Here is a 20418-nt window from a genome sequence, read left to right as displayed (position 1 = left end):
TTCTTCAAATTATTGAGGAGGTCCGGTCCATTTACTTGGACCGAAGAGGCTGAACAGGCCTTCCAGGAGCTGAAGCAACACCTCACCTCGCTGCCAGTATTGGTGGCTCCAGAGCCCGGTGAGCCGTTGTTTCTGTATCTTGCTACGTCTGCGGAGGCAGTCAACATGGTGCTGGTCGCCGAGAGGGCGGAGCAAGCTCGCCAGGGGGACACCAGGGTCTCCCCGGCCAAAGATGGTGAGCCGGACCCCGGACACGGGGGCCCGTCAGCCTCACCTCTGCCTGAAGCCCGTGGCCCCGCACAAGGGAGTCCGGACGAGCCTTGCGCCAGTGGGAGCCCGGAGCCGCTGGGGGCCCAAGGACCTGATGTGGTGGATAAGGGCGTGCCGGACCCGGTAATCGGGATCCGGACTGTCCAAAAGCCGGTTTACTACGTCAGTGAAGTCCTCCACGAGGCGAAGGCCAGGTATCTTGAGACGCATAAGCTTATCTATGCGATACTAATTGCGTCCAGGAAACTGCGCCACTACTTTCAGGCACATCGAGTTGTCGTAGTGACCTCTTACCCGTTAAGAGCGATCCTGCACAACTCCAACGCCACAGGCAATATCGCCAAGTGGGCGGCAGAGCTGGCAGAGTTCCAACTGGACTTCCAGCCACGCCATGCAATCAAGAGCCAGATCGTGGCCGATTTCATAGCGGAGTGGACTCCCTCCCCAAGCAATCCTGGGGGTCCGGTCGTCAACGCCGGACCCCCGGAGTCAGAAATCAGGGCACCAGTCTTCACCGAACCCCACTGGACACTCTTCTTCGACGGGTCCGCCCGCGAAAAGTGGGCCGGAGCTGGTGTGGTCCTCATCGACCCAAATGGGGATCAGCTAAAGTACATGGTGCACCTTGATTTCAAGGCCACCAACAACATGGCGGAATACGAGGCGCTGATCTTTGGCCTGACGCAAGCCCTCTCATTCGGGGTCCGGCAGCTCCTGGTGAAGGGGGACTCCCAGCTAATCATCAAGCAGGTCCGAGGGGATTGCAACTGCAACAATCCCCAGGTCGCGGCATACCTCATACACGTGAGGAAGCTCGAGAAGGACTTCGACGCCTTGGAACTACAGCACGTTCCCCGCGAGCACAACTCAGCAGCAGATGATCTCTCTGCGAGAGCATCTACCTGGGCTCCCGTGCCTGAAGGTGTCTTCGAAAGACGGCTGCAGAGACCTACCGCCCAGCCTGTCGAGCTGGGTGAAGGGGATCAAGCTAGCACCTCAAAGCCAACGGTCCCGGCAGCACTCCACCTGTGGTGCCCAACCTGGGCCGTGTGCCCTGTAGAGGATCCTGGTGACCTCTCAGAGCCACACCCACCTTCTCAGGGAGCTCCCGATGCATGGATCTCCGAGATCCAGGACTACCTGAAAGATAACATTCTCCCTGATGACGATGTGTCCGCTGAGCGCATAGTCCGGTTGGCTAAACGCTACGCGGTGGTAGAAGGGGATCTCTACCGCCGTGGCGCCAACGGTGTCCTCATGCGGTGCATTTCCCAGGGAGAGGGCCACGAGTTGCTCGCGGAGATCCATGGAGGCGAGTGCGGAAGTCATTCCTCCTCTCGCACGCTTGTTGGCAAGGCCTTTCGGCATGGCTTCTACTGGCCAACAGCACTCCAGGATGCGGCTGAGCTGGTAAGGTCCTGCAAAGCATGTCAATTCCATGCAAAGCAAATACACACCCCGGCTCAAGCTCTGCAGATGATTCCACCCTCATGGCCATTCGCTGTGTGGGGTGTGGATATCCTGGGGCCATTCCCCCGGGCTGTCGGCGGGTACCGGTTCCTCTATGTCGCCATCGACAAGTTCACCAAGTGGCCGGAAGTTACCCCTGTGGTGAATATCACTAAGAAATCAGCAGTCGCCTTCCTCAGGTCCATTGTGTGCAGATTTGGCGTCCCAAGCCGCATCATTGCAGATAACGGGACCCAATTCAAAAGCAGACTCTTCCAAGAGTACTGTGAGGACATCGGCATCCAGCTATGCTTTGCGTCCGTAGCACACCCCCGCAGCAATGGACAGGTTGAGAGAGCGAATGCAGAGATCCTCAGGGGACTCAAGACCCGCACCTACAACTGCTTGAAGAAGCATGGTGCCAAATGGGTTGACGAGCTTCCATGCGTACTATGGGGCAATCGGACCACACCCAGCCGAGCCACCGGCGAGACTCCGTTCTTCCTGGTCTACGGGGCTGAAGCATGCCTTCCCCCAAAAATTCACCTGGGCTCGCCACGGGTTTAGGCCTTTGACGAATCCATGCAGGAACAGCTGCGGCGCGACGACGTGGGCTTCGTCGATGAGCGAAGGTGGTGAGCAGCAATCCGAAATGCACGCTACAACCAGGCGCTCCGGCGCTATCATCAACGGTTCGTGCACAGCAGGGAGCTCCGGGCTGGCGACCTCATCCTCAGACGAATCCTGAGCCGAGCAGGGCTTCACAAACTCTCCCCCAGCTGGGAGGGGCCCTTCAGGGTTACAGAGGTATGCCGGCCCGGATGCGTTCGCCTCGCCACAGAAGATGGGGTGCCGCTGCCCAACCCATGGAACATAGAGCATCTGCGTAAGTTCTACACCTAGGCAGAGCCGGAAATAATCATTTCCTTTGTAATAAGATAGAGTTACCGTGCGGCCCAGAGCGGTTGGGGGCCACCCTCGTAAACCTGACCTCTGGCATCCATCGCACCGTCGGCTAACGCGCGGCCCAGAACGGTAGAGGTCCGACCTCGTAAACCCAGTCTCTGGCATCCATCGCGCAAGCCATGTACAACAAGATTGCAAAGGAAATAATTTCTCCCAGTTTTGTCTTTGTGTTAAAATTTAAATTCACATGCCGATTCTCAAAGTTTTTACCTCTCTAACCCCCGCGGGGACCTCTGCCCTTGTTGCTACAACTAAGATCTGAGCTGAGTTGCTGGACTGCCGTACAGATCCAGACCCTCTTGCTGCTGGAGAAGAGTCCAGACCCTTAGGGACCTACTCTAGAGAGCGGGTGCTTGTTTCCTGGGGTGGTCCGGAGTCCTGTGTAGCCGCTTAGCTGGTTCCGTACCCAAAAGCCTACACACTCCACCACCCTGTAACAAGTACTCTAGTACCTGGAGTCAGGTAATTAAGGGCCCGGACCCCGTTCCAGCTCAAGGGTTGGTTTCCTAAATCCAACACGGCATGCCCAGTCCAACACGGCAACACTGCTGCGAGAGGCCTGGGATGATGAAGCCAGGTCCGGGAAGATCGTGCTGTTTCCTGGAATGGTCCGGAGCCTTGTGTAGCGCCTTAGCCTGGTCCCGTACCCTAAGCCTACACACTCCACCACTCTGTAACAAGCGCTGATCAACCTGGACCTGCGCATCTAGAGCCCCGGACCTTGTACCAGCCTGGCACTGGTCACGGACGAGTCTCGCGGGCCTGTTACTAAGCTATAAATTTGAAGTGGAACACAGGTTAAGCCCTGATTGGTGGTAGCCAGCCTTAAACCATTGAGCCTACCTACCAGGGGGTCCTAGCATCTGCTTCAAAGCCTTCATACAGATCAAGATCCAGTCTCAATGGTAGACAGACTCAAAACAACTGAGTCTATCTTCCAGGGGGCCCGGAGCATCCGCTTTGTTCCACACATCACGAACGGATTCTGCATGCGTCAAGCAGCTAAGTTGCGATATCATTGCTACTGTATAAGTGAGCTTGATTCTTTTCTCTGTAGTCCTGTATACTACACAGGGAACAAGGCACTTGCTCGTCTTACAGACTATGCAGCCCAATGCCAAGGAGGTCCAGAGCATCTCCTACGGCTCACGTGGCAGACAGGTCCAATCAATTGAACCTATCCGCCAGGGGGCCAGGGCGCCGGGGCGCTGCATACCGCAAATCAACAGACAAACAGCTAAGTTGAAGTTTCTTCTACTTCAAAAATTTTCAGCTAATACAATGTTTGTTGCATAATGCAAAAGGAAAAAGGTACAATGCCCCGCTCAAGGGTCCGCAGGTTCCCGCTTGAAGTAGGCGGCAACGAAGTCAACGACCTCTCGCACGCTGTCCCGAGCGGCGGCCTCCGTCTCCACTACAGGGCCATTGACCACGGGCGCCAGTGACATGGCCAGGTCATGGCTCCGGAGGCAGGTCAGGATGTGCTCCGCCACCATCCGGATCAGCTCGCGACCCTCGGCTTCAAGCTGACCAGCAAGGGCTGGCTCCAGACGATGGAGCCTATCCGAAGCAGAGCTCAGCACTGGGAGAGCGTCAGCTATCGAAGCTGGCGGCTCCGCCACCTGGATCGGGCTCATCCCCAATGGCACCAGTGCGAGGCTCGCTTCGGCCGCCCAGTCAGCGATCCGCTGGGCTCCCGCGCGCTGGTCCTCCTGGTGCTTCCGGACCGCCTCCTGGACCGCCTCTTGCACCCGGGTGTCCAGGGCCGCCTTGGCCACCTCCACCTCGCGAGACCTTTCCTCGAGCCCGCGGGACCTTTCCTCGAGCCCGCGGGACCTTTCCTCGAGCTCGGCCTCCCTCTCCTCCGCCCGGTCCCTCAACTTCTTGAGCGACTCACGCTGGCGCCCAAGTTATTTCTCTATGCCGGTGGCATGAGCCTCCCGCTTGGCGAGGGACTTCCGGCCCTCCTCCAAATCCGCCTCGTCGGCAGTTAGCTGGCGGGCTCTCTCCTGCAGTTGTTCACTCCATCCCTGCAGAGTCACAGAGAAGACGTCGAGCTCCTGCCTCCGGACCTCGAGGTCCCCGCTGCGAGCCTCCAGCTCGGACTGTTGAGCTGCGAGGTGAGCCTCGAGGTCGGACCGCTGAGCAGCGAAGCCAACAACCTCCAGGGTGAAGTCCTGCTCCCGCTGCGCCAAGGATTTCTCTCGGTTTGACACTGCAAACTCTCGGTCAAACACCTTCTTAAGGTTGGCTCGGTAGGCCTCTTGGTCCGCCTTGAGCTTTGACCGAGTTTCCCCAGCGAGGGAGGCTTCAGCCTTCGTGCGCGCTTCCAGGCGGGTGTGCCAGTCGGAGAGGCGCTGGCGCTCGCTCTCCAGGGTAGACCACTCCCGCCGGAAGGCCGCCTCGGCGGAAGAGGTTGCCTCCTCGATCGACCGCCGAACCTGCAACAGCACCTGGGGAAGGGGAGTCGCATCCTCCTCCGGGAGTTGGAGCTGCATGAGCCGCCGGCCAAAGACCACCTCCAACTCCTCCTCTGCAACCGGACCGGAGCTGGAAGTGGGGGCTTCCGCTGCGGCACTTGTCTCCGGCGCCCCCGCTGCCGTCGTGTCGGGCGCGGCTGTGCCCAGCTCCGGTGCCCCCGCTGCCGCCGTGTCGGGCGCGGCTGTGCCCAGCTCCGGCGCCCCCGCTGCCGCCGTGTCGGGCGCGGCTGTGCCCAGCTCCGGCGCCCCCGCTGCCGCCGTGTCGGGCGCGGCCGAGCTCAACTCCGGTGCCTCCTCCGCCGCCGCGTCGGGTGCGGCCGTGCCCAGCTCCGGCGCCTCCGCCGCCGCCGCGTCGGGTGCGGCTGCGCCCAGCTCCGGCGCCTCCGCCGCCGCCGCGTCGGGTGCGGCTGCGCCCAGCTCCGGTGCCTCCGCCGCCGCGTCGGGTGCGGCTGCGCCCAGCACCGGCATCTCCACCACCGCGTCGGGTGCGGCTGCGCCCAGCACCGGCATCTCCACCACCGCGTCGGGTGCGGCTGCGCCCAGCACTGGCGCCTCCGCCGCCGCAGTCTCCACGCGCCGCGGCCTGCTTCCCCTTCGTGGTGGCGCCGGGTCCCGCAGCGCTCAGCGTGGCCTGATCCCCGGATGCACCAGGGATCCGGAGCCCGCGGTTCGCGTCGCCTCCGGTCTGGCGTGGGGCCAGTCCCCCGTCGTCCAGAGTCGGCAAGGTTGCCAGCACCGCCACCCTCGCGGAGTCCTCGCAGAGGGGGACTACGCTCTGCGGGAGGATCAGGTTCTCCGGGATGAAGGTGTCCCCAGTCACGTTCCGCACCAGAACCTCCAAGGCCTCCTGAGTCAGGTCACTCCCTTCACCGCGTTGGGTCCTGCTGCAGTCGTTGAGGCCGATGAAGTTCCACGCAGGACGCGGCCGCCGCTTCAGGGGAGCGATCCGGCGCTTCACGAAGTCTCCGAGCACGTGCCACGAGGTGAGGCAGCTCTCCGCCAGTGACCTAATCTTGTCCAGCACGGAGTCGAACTCCGGCTGCAGCGACGGCTTGGCCCTCCAGGATGCCTTGTCGGAGGCGGGCCCCTCGGTCGGCAGGGCGAGGCGCTCGTTGGCTTCAGTGGTGGCGATCACCCAGTCCCTGCGCCACTCCTCCCACTTTCCGCCAGCAAGGCCGGGAATGTAAGGAGTCGCCAGGTCACTCCTCACCTGGAAGTAGTACCCCCCCACCTCGTCCTTGCTCCTTCCGGACCTCACCAGAATGAAGAAATAGCGGAAGAGGATGACGCAGGGCCGAACTCCCACGAACATCTCGCATAAATGCACGAAGATGGACGTCAGGAGGAGGGAGTGCGGCGTCAGATGCTGAAGTTGGAGGCCGAAGTCTTCCAGCAGCAGCAGCAGGAACGAAGAAATCGGCAGTCCCACGCCGGTGGAGATGTGCGAGATAAATAGCACAAACTCCCCGGCGCGGAGGTTGCCAAAGGGAACCGAGCCTGCTCGCACCCCCCAGCCGGTCTCCTGAGCACTCCATCCCAGCAGACGGCGCACTGTGTTCAACTCTCCCTCGGTCTGGTAGCGGCGGGGATGAACAAGGGACGCCATCTCTCGGTGGAGTAAGAAGCGACCTGTGTGGGGGAGAAAGGGGCGAGGAAAGCTCGAAGGCAAGGGGCACAAAGGTTGGAAGGAAGAAGGCGAATGCGGGAAAGTAACCGCGGAATGCGGATTCATCCCATTATAAGCCCGATTCAACCGGCGCACTCCGGAACCGTCGCCAGAACCCAAGCGACGCCCGCGCCTGGAGTTAACCGCCCAGTCCATGACATGGGGGCCCAGGCCCACCTGGCGGGGTGAGCGGGTAACGAACAAGGGTGCGAAAAGACGGGATCTGAACCATTGCCCACGCGCGCGCGGAGCGAGGCGGAAGCCGAGCTGACGTGCGCGCATTAAGCGCTGGCGTGGCCGAGCTTTTCGGGAACTGCGCCGGTGGTAAATGATCCGTTTACTCTGGCCGCAAGAATGCCGAGCGTCGCGCGCATGACTAGGTGTACCACTGTGCGTGGGGGCCACGAGTCAATAAGCCGTTGCGATGTGATGAGGCAGCGAACAATACGATGGATGGTCAAGGCCGGTCAAGACCTCTGCAGCAAGAAACTTCAAGCTATGCAGAGCCAAATCGCAGTAGTGGCCCCACCTGCGGGTTCGTACCTCCCCCAAGGTGGGCCCGGGGGCCACTGTCGGTACCCTGTAGCAGGGGTACCCACTCTTACTGCAGCAAGACAGGACCCTCGTAGTTATCCGTAACTACGCGTAAGGACGGAGTAGCCAGGCTCCACCGGACAGGCTCTTCCCTCACCAGGCCAACGGCCCCGGACCCGTTCCCCGCCTGGGGATGGGTCCAGAGACGCCACGTGTCTCTAAGGGATGGAAGCTCCGAGCTGACAGCCAGGCCCCGGACCCCCATAGGGGTCCGGGGCCTAATGCGCCGTCCGGACCCCCCTTACCGTGCGGGGGTCCGGAGACGCCACGTGTCCCGGGGGCACGGGCGCGGGCTCATGCGCGAGTCCTACGCAAGGGGGACTCGCCCACCCACCACATTTAATGCGGATGGTTGACGCATTCTCTGCCGCCGCAGCACGCGGGACAGCCTTTGACAGGCCCCGCTGTGCACCGCGTATTACCAAGGTGCACAGTGCAGCCGCCTGTGCCGCGCCCGCGCAGAGCCCGTCAGCCGCATTAAATGGATACGACGGCACGGCACTTTTCCATCATACCGCCTACGCCGCTCCCTACACAGCCGTTCAGCTACGTGGCAGGCGACGCCGCTGGCTATGACGGGCGCCGTTCCGACAAGACAGCGCCTAGACATGCTGAACGGGAGACTCCAAGAGCAGGCAAAGATATCCAGAGAAAGATCTCCTTTGCCTGCAACGCCATAATGATGAACAGTACTATATTTTATACCGCATCGCTGGGCCCACTTGTCGGGGTCCCGGCAGCCATGTACGCGCCTCCCTTGAGATATAAAAGGGAGGCACTCGCTGTGTACAGGACAGCTCCAGAAAAACACAAGCTCTCACACTCTCGTGGGAGGCAATACGACACCCAGTGGACGTAGGGTATTACGCTCCGGCGGCCCGAACCACTCTAAATCTTGCTGTGTTCATCGTGTTCTTGAGGAAGATCGTTCTGGGACTAGCTAACCCCCGAGTACACACCCTCTGGGCTAGGGCGGGTGCCTTCCGCCACCCGGCCGTGGTTGCAGCTCCACGACACGGATTACCACATAAGCGAAAATAAACAAGACGTCTGGTGAAATTATCGCTTATTTCCACCGATAAATTGATTATAATAAGAAACAGACATGACATTGTGAGCGGTTTAACACGCGCGGCTAGCCCTGCAGCCCAGCCGACTTGCAGTGATAATGTACGGTTGAGAGACTTTTGCTGTAAAAGAAAAAAAAAGAAATGGCCGGTTTTGGCCGCCGCGTGCACGTCGGCACAGTGAATGTCGATCGCCCACATCAGAGAGCGCGCGGCTGCGCACTGAACCTCTGGGACGTAGCATCAGATAGCGGGCACATGGCATGATCCATGAAAATACTCTGGAGAATAATCATAATGAACCTGGAAAATGATCAAGCATGACGCACACAGGCCACCGGCAGGAACACGCCTGGGCGCCTGGCGGCTGAGCCTCGCCCTGTTCACCGGTTTAGCAAAACCGGATGCAAGCTCGTACCCAACCCAGACGGACCCGTCCCCCCGGTCTTTAGCGTGGTTTCGAGCCGGACTGGTATTGACCCATACGACGGAAGCGGTGTGTTCTGGTTTCCAGTTTCCAGTTTGGACCCGTCAAAACCATCGACACAGGCACACAGCGATAGATCCAATGAAAAAAAAAAGATGGCGGCGGCGGCTGCCCTCCGGAGACGGCTGCGGGGCGGACGGCGGACGGCGGCTACGCTGACGGTGGCTGCGCTTCGACGACGGCTGCAACCGCGGACGGTGGCTGCGGCAGGCGGCTACGGCGGACGCTGCGGCGGCGGACTGGACATGTCTAATGCCTCAGCACGACGGCAACATCGGCGCACTGGCTGAAATCCCACGCGAATCCCGTCATGCGCAAGATCTAAAGGTAGCAGCAGATGGTCTGGAATAGCACGCACGCCATGAAGAACATGGCGATGCGGGAGCAAGGTCAACGACACTTTCCCTTTCCCTGCTACAGTCCAGAGTGAGACGACAGGGCGAAATCGCTGGTCCGCCGTCGTGCTCGCCGGCTCCCCGCCTCCGACGGCCACTCCGGCGCCGGTGGAAGTGGGGATCCGGCGAACCGACGCGCGGATCCACTTGTATAACTTAATATCTAGTTTTTAGGTTTATAGCTTCCATATCCACGACGTCTCCATGGCGTTGGGTGGTTCTTTTGTCCCTCTTCTTCGTCTCTTGTGAACTCGCCATCGATGGCGCGTTGGACGGGGCTGCGAAGCTGAGGTAGGGTCAGTTTGTGCTTCCCTTCTTTTGCTCCGGTGAAGATGGCCTCGTCTTCTTCGGCGCTAAGCGGGTAAGCTTCTTCTCCACCCAAATAATTTCCGGCGCTTCGGTGTTCGTCGGAGATGGCTCGGTGGGGTCTTGCTGCTTCGTTCCTTCGAAGGGATGTGAGCTTCCTGTCATCCCCTTGGGTGGGATGTGGATTCCGGCCGTCAGGATTCCTCCCGGTGGCGGCGGATGTGGTATTTTGCTCTTGGAGTTTTGCTTGTTATCCTCCTTCCTGGTGGTGCTGGGCTTGCGTCTGGAAGCTACTGGGCAAGTGAAGGCGAGCGGCGTGGCCGAATCGAGGGGTCCGACAGCTGATGGGTGGTTACGGAGGATGTGCTGCAGCTTTCCAATGTTTGGAGTCCGACCTTCGCTTCGGGGGATGATGGTGGAGGAGCGCTGCTTCCGTGCGTGACCCGGCGAATGGGGATCGACTGCTTGCTCTGAGGAGGAAGATCTACAGTGGCAGTATGGACTTGCTTGTAATTGTTTTATTTTATGGGGTATTTTCTGCAAAAGAAGGGTGTACGTGTACTGCTCCGTCCATATCCTTGTAATATACGTGGCATCCTTTTCGCAAAAAAAAAGAACATGGCGATGCGGTACATCACATCGCCATCTCCAGCGCGCACGCGGCGTCGGACCACCAGAGCGGGGAGGGTCGGTTGGCGCAGAACCAGAACACCTTGAGGCGGCATTGGCGAGGAAGCAGGGGAGCACGAAGCAGACAATGAGGCGGAAGGAGCCAGCAAGATGGGCGGGCGCGCACGTCCTGGGAGTCGTGGCGGAGGCGGTCGAGGTAAAGGAGCCAGCACAGGCCCCACGGCGGAGAGCGTGAGAGGCCTGCACCTGCGTGTCGTAGGCGCACCGGGCAGCGCAGCGCGCCCGCCGCCCGGGACGACCACGACGAGCGCGGCGAAGACGAGCCAGGAGGCCGCGGGGCTGGAGGCCTCCGAGTGGTCCACGCACATATCCACGAATGCATGTCAAATTCTGTGTTAACCAGTGAACCGGGCTACCCAAACCAAGCCAAGGTATTGATTAAGCCGTCAAAAACCGTTCAAATCCAGTCCGCACTGGACCAATATTTTTATGTTGGCTTTGGGTTGGAAACAAACCGCAAACCATCAAACCCGACCATGAGCAGGGCGAGCTGAGCCTGACTGACGGTGGTGGTGGTGGGTGGGAACTGAATCTCGCATGGCTTTCCTCCTCATCTTTTTCCCATCGGCTCGACAGCGACGGCGCGAGGTGCACACAGCCGCGTGCGGATGCCGCGGCGCGCAGCAGCCTGCGGGCTGCGGCGCCCCCCGGGTGACTAAGAGATATAGATTTCCAAATGGGCCGCCCGGCCCTAGCCCGATGTGGCCCGGCCCGAAACGGCCCGTCACTATCAGGCCTTATAGATTTTTCGCACGGGGCTGTATTGGGCTTCGTGCCTAACTGACGGTTCAGGCCCAGCACTAAGGCCTCTTTTCGTGCCGGCCCGGCCCGATGGCACGGCTGGCCCATCGTGCCATGGCAGGCCCATCGTGCTTGGCCGGCCCGGGTTGGAGGGAACAGCCGCACAGGCAGCCGGCGCAGTAGAGGCGGCCGCGCGCCCCCGCCTGAAGAAGGGAGGGAGGGAAGGGCGGCGGCCGGCGTAGGAGAGTGCGGGAGCCGGGAGGAGGTGGGACGGCGGTGGATGGCCGCCGCCACAGATCCACGATGTGGAGGGGAGCAGGGGAAGGGGAAGGGGAGAGAGAGAACGCAGATCCACGGTCCGCAGATCCCGCCGCCGGAGCCCGCGAGAAGGGGCGAGGAGCCGCCGCCGCAGATCCGGTCGAGTTCGGCGCGGCGGAGCTCGAGGCCGCACGAGCTCGGCCATGGCACTGCAACTGGATTCGGACCTCGCACCGGCGTCGGGGCCGCCAGATCCGTGCCGTCTGCCCGCCAAGGGAGGAGGGGGCAGCGCCGCTCGGCGAGGGAGGAGGAAGGAGAGGGCCGCCCGGCGCTGGGCTGGGAGAGGGAGCGGTGGAGGGAGGAGCGAGACTGTGTGTGAGAGAGGGGGGCACGGGTGGGGGAGGGAGAGGGCATTGGGTTTTTAACGAGCCGCTATCGGACTGGCTGTTATCGTGCCGTGTCTCGGGTCGGCACTATAGGCCAGGATTGCGGCTAAGCACTAAAAGACCATCGGGCCGGATCGACACTAATCACTATTGATTGTGTCTGGGGACGGACTAGGACATACTTTTTAAGGCCGTGCCTCGGACCGCCAATCGCGCCCTGCCCATTTGAAATTCTATACTCTTGGAGAGAGAGGAGACCTGGGGCCCGCGACGGCACGTACGTGACGGGGGGACCACCCGCTCTGCTTCGGGCGTCTCGTCGCTGTGAAAGGCGCCACCGGCACCGGGACATGGCACGCAGCAACGGCGAAAGGCCCGCTCGGGAGTCGGGAGCCAGCGTCCGGCTTCGCCGGGCAAGCCACCAACAAAGCGAGCGATTCTTCCGGCTAGCTCCCGGCTGGCCCGGCGCCCACGTCGCGTCACGCGCGCACTCATGAGTCATGACCCGTGCGGCCGTGCCTCCCCTCTCGAATCGACCGAGGAGCCCTAGCGAGCTGTTGTCGACTCGTACTGGGACGGAGCCCCATCCGTGGAGCAGCAGATCACAGCACGCCGGCCTGCAGGAGCAGGAGCACGGCAGCGCAGGTGCTGTGATTGCTGCCGCTGCGAGCCGCATCATTCTCTGACGCGGTGACGCCGCCGATGGAGGCCCGGATCGGAGTTCGAGCCTGTCGGTCGATCACGCGCGCGCCGTGGCGGCTACGGCCACGCACACGACGGGTACGTGCAGCGAGCTGGTTCCGGAACAGGAGCAGCTAGGACGTGTCTCGATCAGGGGACCTCTTTGCTCAACAGACCGGCGTGCTCGTGCATCCTCCTGGGCTCAGCGTAACGGCCACGTGCTCGGAGTTTCCATGGATGGCGGACGAGAGCGCTGCATTTCGCTCCTGTAGCATGACGAGCATCGCCGCCGGCCGCGCCTAAACGGCCAGGCGTTCGTGTCCGAGTTCGCGGCCCCGCTCGCTCTCCGGCCCAAGCAGCAGCCGCAGCGCGACACGCAACACAACCCCCACAGCGCACAAGGCTCCCAGATGCAACCTGGAGCTCGATAGTTCACGTGCAGCTGCCCCCTGCCCACACCTTCGCCTCGCGGCCCGGCACGTCATCAGCGGCGCCTCCAGGCGGCGGCGGCGGCGGGTGCGTCCAAGCAGCCATCGACTGCCACGCTGCCTGGGCGCCCGGCCGCGCACCACGCCAACCCCGTGCTGCCGTGGCACGGGCGCGCAGCCAGCAAGCCCGGCTGCAGACGGCCGCCATGGTGCGGTGCCGTAGGGCGGCACGGCACACGGCAAGCGGCCCGCTCCCGAGCGATCGGGCGTTTCAGCATTTGCGCGGCATCCTGGTCAGCGTGTCGAGCGGCCACAGGAGAAGAATCTACCTTTCCGGTGGTATCCGCTAGTGTCGTTTTCAGAGGAAGCGAGGGGAATTCAGACGCACGAGTTCCTCCAATCCAGTAGCGAAAGATTTTTCTCTGTTTCTGACCAGTCGTTCAATGATACAGCTGTGTGCACACTACGCGGCTAGATCATCAATTAAAAGACGATTCCAAAATGTTCAGACACACTAGCTTGTCCCACATGGAACAGCACCTGAGAGTCCGAGACCATCCGAACTCAGAGAAAAGGTAACATCATTAAGCACGGCAACCATGCACCACCGTCGGCTCGCTTGCTCGCTTGCATGTACTCCAGGCGTCGGTCTCGGGCGCTCCATCAGCTCACGGGATACCGGCGTCTCAAACACCTCACCGAATCCTACCAGGTTCCGGCCGGTACCCAAAGCGATGCGCACAGCTGCACAAGCCAGGTGCGCCGGGCGCCGGCTCTGAATGATCAGCTACCTCCCCAGTCCTTTCGTTCACCTGGCGCGCCCTCCAGCCAGCAAGCGCTTCTTTCCAGGATCTGCGAAGCACAAAACACACCACATTTGTAAAAGGGTGAATTCATCAAAAACTTACAGGGCGACCGGCACAAGGGGTCTTCCGAAGTTCTCATCGTGCATGCTCTCGGGATTCAGTTTCCCCTGAGTCACTAAAATGGGGAAATTTGAGAGCCGGTTTTACCGAAGATAAATTTTACTGCCTTCTATAACTATTGAGTGCGTTAAAGTGGAACTGACTATATTCTGGCATCTTTCCCTAAAAAAAAAGACTATAATCTGGCATCTGAATTACTAGGATGGAAGCAGGCTGCAAGGGTGATGCATTATAGGGTCATAGCATTCATCCTGTGAGCATCACGAAATGTCTAGGAGGGCAGGGAAGAAATGGAATTGCTACCATAACTGTTAAGTATCCAGATGCGGAAAATATAAATTCTGTACCCACTAATTTAGGGAAAAATATTAAGTTTTAAAACCATCAGAACTTACTTTGTTGGACCACAATGCACATCAGCATAAATTCCCCAGAAATGCACATCTCTCCGGTATCAGTACTTCATGATCAAAGCCATCACCGAGGGAAGATAGCATGTCAGTTGTAGAAATATAAGAATATATGTAAAGTTTATGAGAATAAAGTACCTGCATTGTACTTCTTGATCAAATTATTGAACAAGAACAGCAATTTATGCAATTCTTCATATAATTACAAGTGAATTCCTGCTTTGTCAGACTTTGTCTCTCTGTTCTGTCAACAAACCTTTGTATTGCTGCTCACTAACCCTTTCTTTGCCAATCATGGAAATGGAATGTTTCACCCTAAGTATCATGGAAATGGAATGCTTCACCTTAAGTTGTAAGTCCTAAAAAATATGATAACATGCGTCACTGAATTTTTCTAAAACCTGTTGTCTGGGGTGGTTGCTCTGCAGACACATCTAGACATTTAGTTAATGTTAAAGGTGATTGAGAATTTGAGTACAAATATGTCTGACCATGCTTCACTAAAGTGACTCAAAGGCCTCATGTTATCAACACATGTGCACCATAAGTCACTGACAATCATCACTTTAGTAAACTCCACCTTCTATATATTTACAAGTACATGTGGTCTTTATAGCTCTATTCTGTCAAATGAATTGCTCACACTGAATATCCTTTATATGTTAATCAAGTTCTCACAAATTCGGGCCTGGTTTAGTTACCAAAAATTTTCATCCAAAAATTTTTGCCTCCCCCTTTGGACACTTGAATGGAATATTAAATGTAGTTAAAAAACAAAACTAATTGCACAATTTGGATGTACACGACGAGACGAATCTTTTGAGTCTAATTAGTGCATGATTAGCCATAAGTGCTACAGTAACCCCCATGTGCTAATGATGCGGTCAAAGTCCTCAAAAGATTCGTCTCGTGGTTTCCAGGTGAGTTCTGAAATTAGTTTTTTAATTAGTGCCCGAAAATCCCTCCCGACGTCTGGTCAAACATTCGATGTGACACCCAAAAATTTTCATTTCACCAACTACACACACCCTAGATAAGCTGTACAACTGCATTGTCCAAAACCTGCTGTCAGGAGTGCTACTTTGCAGAGTGCAGACCTATCTGAACATTAAGTGAATTACTAGGCGGATAGGCGCGCTATGCTGCACCGCCCATAGTTATATTCACAGATGATGGAAAAGAGCAGCAGATAAAAATAAGAAGTGGAGTCCATGTCACATCTAATTTATATGGAGAACATGAAGTGATAAGATCAAAATAACAAAGTTTCATGCTGAGGAGTAAACGGATTTTTGAATTTGAAATTAAAACATCTGGAACATAAAATTTATTTCAGGATTACGGCAGCAGTTGCCAAACAAAAGAGGTGCTAGTTACATAGTAAGTGGTTGAGCTATTTCCTTTCTTATGCAAAGTATTCAGCCATCTACCTTTAACCGGAACTCTCTAGCTGCCTTTTCGGCTATCTGGTTACCTTTCGCCCCCTGCTCAAGCTGAAAAGATGTGAGAATATGCCATACCGCACACTTTTCATCAACAACACTATTGTAGGCCCTGGAGAAGAGGTCCCTCTCCAACAATGTGAGCTCCCTGCCCAGCTGTACTACTCCATGCAGCATACCTGTGCAAACACAAGGCATAAAGGGAGACCGTCAGGGGCAAGAATTCACATGGATGCATACATATATCTAGCAGAAAGGGTATAGACAATATAACTTATGCAGAATAGCACATAGGATGCATCAGGAACCAGTTAGGCCAGAACAAATTTATTGTTTTAGCCCCTGTCAAGAATTTGGGGGGGGGGGGGGGGGGGGTTAGCTGGCAGGAAACATATCCAACTGTCAAGTAGGAGCATGGGATGGACATTTGGCACAAAAGAAGTGGCATAAACCACAGAGAAAAACAGCTGGCTTAACAGCATGCCAGGAAGGAAGGAAATCCAAAGAAGTGTGCTTCCTAATTAAGTAGCGCAGGCGCAGCAGATACCAACAAACACTCCAACGTTAGCAATGTCGTTTTCAGTTTTGGAGGGAGCAGAGCAGAGATAATGAATGACACCAATAGTTGAGAAAATCTGAAGTTGGATTGGATGAAAAAAACACACGGAATTCGACCAAATCCAATTCTGATGAAATCAAATCAAGATGAAAAGGAGCTTACGAAGCGGAGTGGCCAACTCATGCCAAAGGGGAGGACATAAAATCAATGTGATACGGTTTTGTGAAGCAAGTGTTCCATGAAACGTAACACAACAGAGCGGTAGAATTTATCCATCCATCAACCAGCGAAAAGTTACTGGCCCACATGAGAAACCGAAGCATCACAAACCCTGCGTGCTGGCTGCCTAGGCCTGATGAAACAAGACAAAACCAAACCCCTAAACCCAGGATGAAACAAGCAGGCTTAAAAGCAATGAAATCACAGCATTTGCGTTGTATTGTCGCTCTGCAGGGGTTGGTAGCCACATCAGAAGCTAAATCCCTCCCTCCATGACATGACGCAACCAGGTGAGGAAGCCCCACACAAGCAGGCCTGCAGCACAGCACAGATTGCAACCCGATCAATCAGCTAATTCTGCTTGAAGGCAGACCAAAACAGAACAAATAAAAGCAAAAAAGAGCAGGCACAATGCACTTGCACCTGCTGCAGTAACAGGAAGAAATCACCATAGCATCGCTGCCCACGCTGCGCGTGGAGACTGAAGCAAGCAAGCAGGGTGAAAGGCAAAGCAGAGGGAGGATTACCGGCACAGCGCTGGGTCTTCTCAGAGAGCTGGGCGGTGTAGACTGTAGATGAGTTCCTTGCATGAGGGCGAGGTCACCACCGCCGTGCTGCTCATGGAGGAGCCAGAGCAAGAACCGCCCCTTCACTCGCTGACGAAACCAGGGCACTGCTGTCTCGCGAGGATGGAGGAGGGCCGGGCCCCACAAGTGGCTGGCTTTCTTGTTATCAGATCATAGCCATCTGTTCTGTCCTGTGTGTCCAGCTTGCCTCTTCTGCCTGGTGCAATGTCTCCTCCAATGTTCCTGCCACACAAGCACAGCACAGGAGAATGGACCATTCGCACCCTTTCACCCCTAGAATTATTTTCAAAAGAAAACTATCAGTCAATTATTTGACTTGTCCAGCAGTGTAACACAAATGTGATGAATCAGTGTGTGTCTAATTATTCATTCTCTACCCTCTCTCTTTTTTCCTACAACCACCAATGGCTCAAAATGGCATTCATCATGTCTACACCACATAACAATACTAAGCACCCGCTGCAAAATTGTCAAAAGACTGAATCTCTACATGCCAATGGCAATGAGACAAAAACAAAAGGCAGAAAAAAAACGTAGCTGTACCATCCCTTCATCACCACAGGAAATTAGATGTTTAACCAATAAGGTTATGACCATGCATCCTGCCCTGTTTCATCCAATCTTAGAACACCCAGCTTGTGGTTTTCTTGGCCTGCTAGCAGTTAGTCGACACCTCAAGAGTCAAGACCTCATTCTTCTCAAGGCCAAGAGGGCTCCCTTTCAGGCAGCGTGCTTGCTTTTGCAGGTCAGTCACACAAGCACACAAGGTTGCCCATGTTTCAGCATGTGTAAATTGCCACCCCTAAATGCTTCTATTCTAGCAACATACTCACAAGTGGTTTTGCACAAAGAGTTACATCTGAATATACACTACTTCAAATTGTCTCGCTTAGCCCTGTGAAGCTGCTCATTCAAAACTATGCAGGTCCAAAATGATCCGTCGGTGCATCTGAGCTATTCTATTCCAGATTCATTTTGCTCATTCCATCTGCAATCTATTCTCAGCCTTGATGCCAACTCATCTAGGACAGCATACATCTCCTGACTCTCAGGTTGCCTCTCCCTAACTCTGTATTCATGGACAATCTCATTTAAGTTTGAGAGACGATATCCAGGGCTGAACCTCTCGTCTCTTTCCTTCATGACAGCCTTCACCCTGTGAGCATCTTCCCATCTTCCCGCAGCGGCATACACACTGCAAAGCAGTGCATAGTGAGCATTGTTGCTCGGTTCCAGCTCGATCAACCTGAGGGCAATCCGTTCCCCAGTTGCCCATTCCCCCCGGAACCGGCACAGCCCAAGTAAGCCACCCAATGCCCGGGACTTCAGATCATCCGGTACACTCCGTAAGAGGTCCTCGGCTTCTTCTGGAAGCCCAACCTTTCCATACAGATTGGCCATGCACCAATAGTGAGCAAATGTCGGTTTGAGGTTGTACATGGTCCTCATCTGCTCAAAATATGCCTTCCCATCATCCAAGAGACCTAAACGAGCACAGGCGCAGAGAACACCGATGAGGGTGACCCCATCTGGTTGCACATTACCTGAAAAGGCAGTTCAGGTGTGAGAAAAATAAAAAATGCAAATGTAGCAGTATGTTGCTGTCTGTAGAAATGTTGGAAATCTGAACCCACCTGGCCCAATCATCTCATGGAACAGCTTGATCCCATCATAAGGCTCTCCGTAAACACAATGCCCGATGATCATTGCATTCCAGCATACCAGGTTCCTCATGCTGAGCCGATCAAACACCTTCCTTGCGGCAAAGACCCTCCGGCACTTGGCATACATATCAACCAATGTGGTCCAAACTAACAGGTTATCATCCTCAAAACGGCGCAAGAACGCGCAATGCACCTCCCTCCCAGCCCGCAACCTCCCCAACCTGGTGCATGCTGTGGCTGCCCCTACCACTGTTGTTGCTGTACCCCTCACCCCTACCTCAGCCATCCACCTGACCACCTCCAGTGCTTGCTCCGGCCGCTTTGCCTTCACGTAGCCATTAACCATGACGTTCCAAGACACCACATTTCTCAGGAGCATTCCATCGAACAGCTGGCGCGCGGCATCAAGGCCACCCGGTGCGCCAGTATATGCTGTCATCATGGTGTTCAAGGACGCGATGTCCCTGAACGGCATTTCGTCGAATAGGTGGCGGGCGGATGGGAGACGCCCAGCAGCTGCGTAGAAGTGGAGGAGTGCGTTGGCGGCGTGGGGCGGCGGCGAGTAGAGGAGGCCGCGGCGGAGAACCTGCGCGTGGAGGGCGAGCGCGGAGGGGAGGTGGACACGCGGGGACGCGGATGCGGCGGCGGAGAGGAGAGGCGGGAAGGAGAAGCGGTCGGGGAAGAGGGGATGATGCGAGCGGAGGAGGGCCGCGAAGAGGGAGAGGAGCGCGGAGAAGGGGATGCGCGGGGCGAGGGCGCGGAGGGCGGCGTCGATTGAGAAGAGCGGGAGCGGAGGGGGCAGGTGGCGGAGGAGCCTTAGGAGGTGGGCGGGCGGCGAGGCCGCGGAGCAGGCGGAGGCGGTGAGGAGGAGGCCGGCGGGGACGGGGTGGCCAAGGAGGAGGCCGCGGCGGAGGAGGAAGGCGTGGGTGCGGAGGACAGCGTCGTGGGTGCGGAGACCGCTGCGGAGGAATCCGTGGAGGTCGTCGACGTGGGTGGCGGCGGCGGCGGAATGGGGGGAGGTGGAGGCGGCCGCCATCAGGGGAGGCAACGTGGCGGCGGCGCCATGGGTTTTAGGCGTCCGCTCAGGGCTCCGTGTCGCTGGGCGGTGGGCCCCAGTTGCAGGCTGGGTTCTCAACTTCTGGTAGATCTTGCCACTGGCACCGCTCGGCGCTCGCTGGCTCGTTGAAGTTTTAAGAAGATGATTTTATCTGACTTTTAGTTTATTTTTATTCTGGTTTATAAGATAGTTTCATGCTTTGTTTGTGGAAAACAGATGAAGTCGAAGCTACAATATAAGCGCCCACCCAAACAGGCACAAGCCAATCAAAACGTAGAATAAACTTACAATTAGGGATCTTCATTTTTTTTAGCAAAATGGCACAAGCTCTGCCTTTCACTTAGGGTAGAACAGAGTTTAAGCACAACAAAACATCACACGCCAAAGACTTGGCCTGGACTCTCCCCAGTCTCCACACACGGTCACAATATAATTGTTATTAGAAAAAAAAACAATGAATAGCCAAGCAAAAGGGACCTTTAGACAAGCACGGTTGTTCACTTGTATCCAATCAGATTAGAACTTCCTTTGTTCCGTATTGCAAGGGGTTTAAGTAAAACGGGTGGAGTAGTTCTTTTTTAAAAAAAAAGGATATTTATGTAATTTCAATTTGGTATAGAGTCTGCAATACGATCTGGACAGCTATCCCCTCTATATCCCACATCAGCATGGATAAGAGTTTGTACGCGT

General features: G+C 56.7%; 1 protein-coding gene across 5 annotated transcripts; it reads right to left on the bottom strand.

Annotated features, from left to right (window-relative positions):
• Positions 1–13255: 13255 nt before the first annotated feature.
• Positions 13256–19827, bottom strand: LOC120664576 (pentatricopeptide repeat-containing protein At3g51320-like). 5 transcript variants are annotated; one of them, XM_039943845.1, is made up of 6 exons: positions 18642–19827; positions 16948–18551; positions 15631–16735; positions 14339–14559; positions 14186–14250; positions 13256–13716 (listed from the first exon to the last, which is right to left on the bottom strand). In XM_039943845.1, the coding sequence occupies exons 1-2, from the start codon at positions 19705–19707 to the stop codon at positions 17962–17964; spliced, it is 1656 nt and encodes a 551-aa protein (XP_039799779.1). In that variant the 5' UTR covers positions 19708–19827; the 3' UTR covers positions 13256–13716; positions 14186–14250; positions 14339–14559; positions 15631–16735; positions 16948–17961. The 5 variants fall into 5 exon arrangements, with proteins under 5 accessions (XP_039799779.1, XP_039799780.1, XP_039799777.1 ...); XM_039943846.1 differs by having other exon boundaries at positions 14339–14515; XM_039943843.1 differs by having other exon boundaries at positions 14339–15821; positions 16364–16735.
• Between the last annotated feature and the right edge of the window lie 591 nt (positions 19828–20418).

The sequence above is a fragment of the Panicum virgatum genome, chromosome 3N, assembly GCF_016808335.1.
Source record: "Panicum virgatum strain AP13 chromosome 3N, P.virgatum_v5, whole genome shotgun sequence".
Taxonomy (NCBI): Eukaryota; Viridiplantae; Streptophyta; class Magnoliopsida; order Poales; family Poaceae; genus Panicum; species Panicum virgatum.
This window is presented reverse-complemented; position numbering and strand designations above follow the sequence as displayed.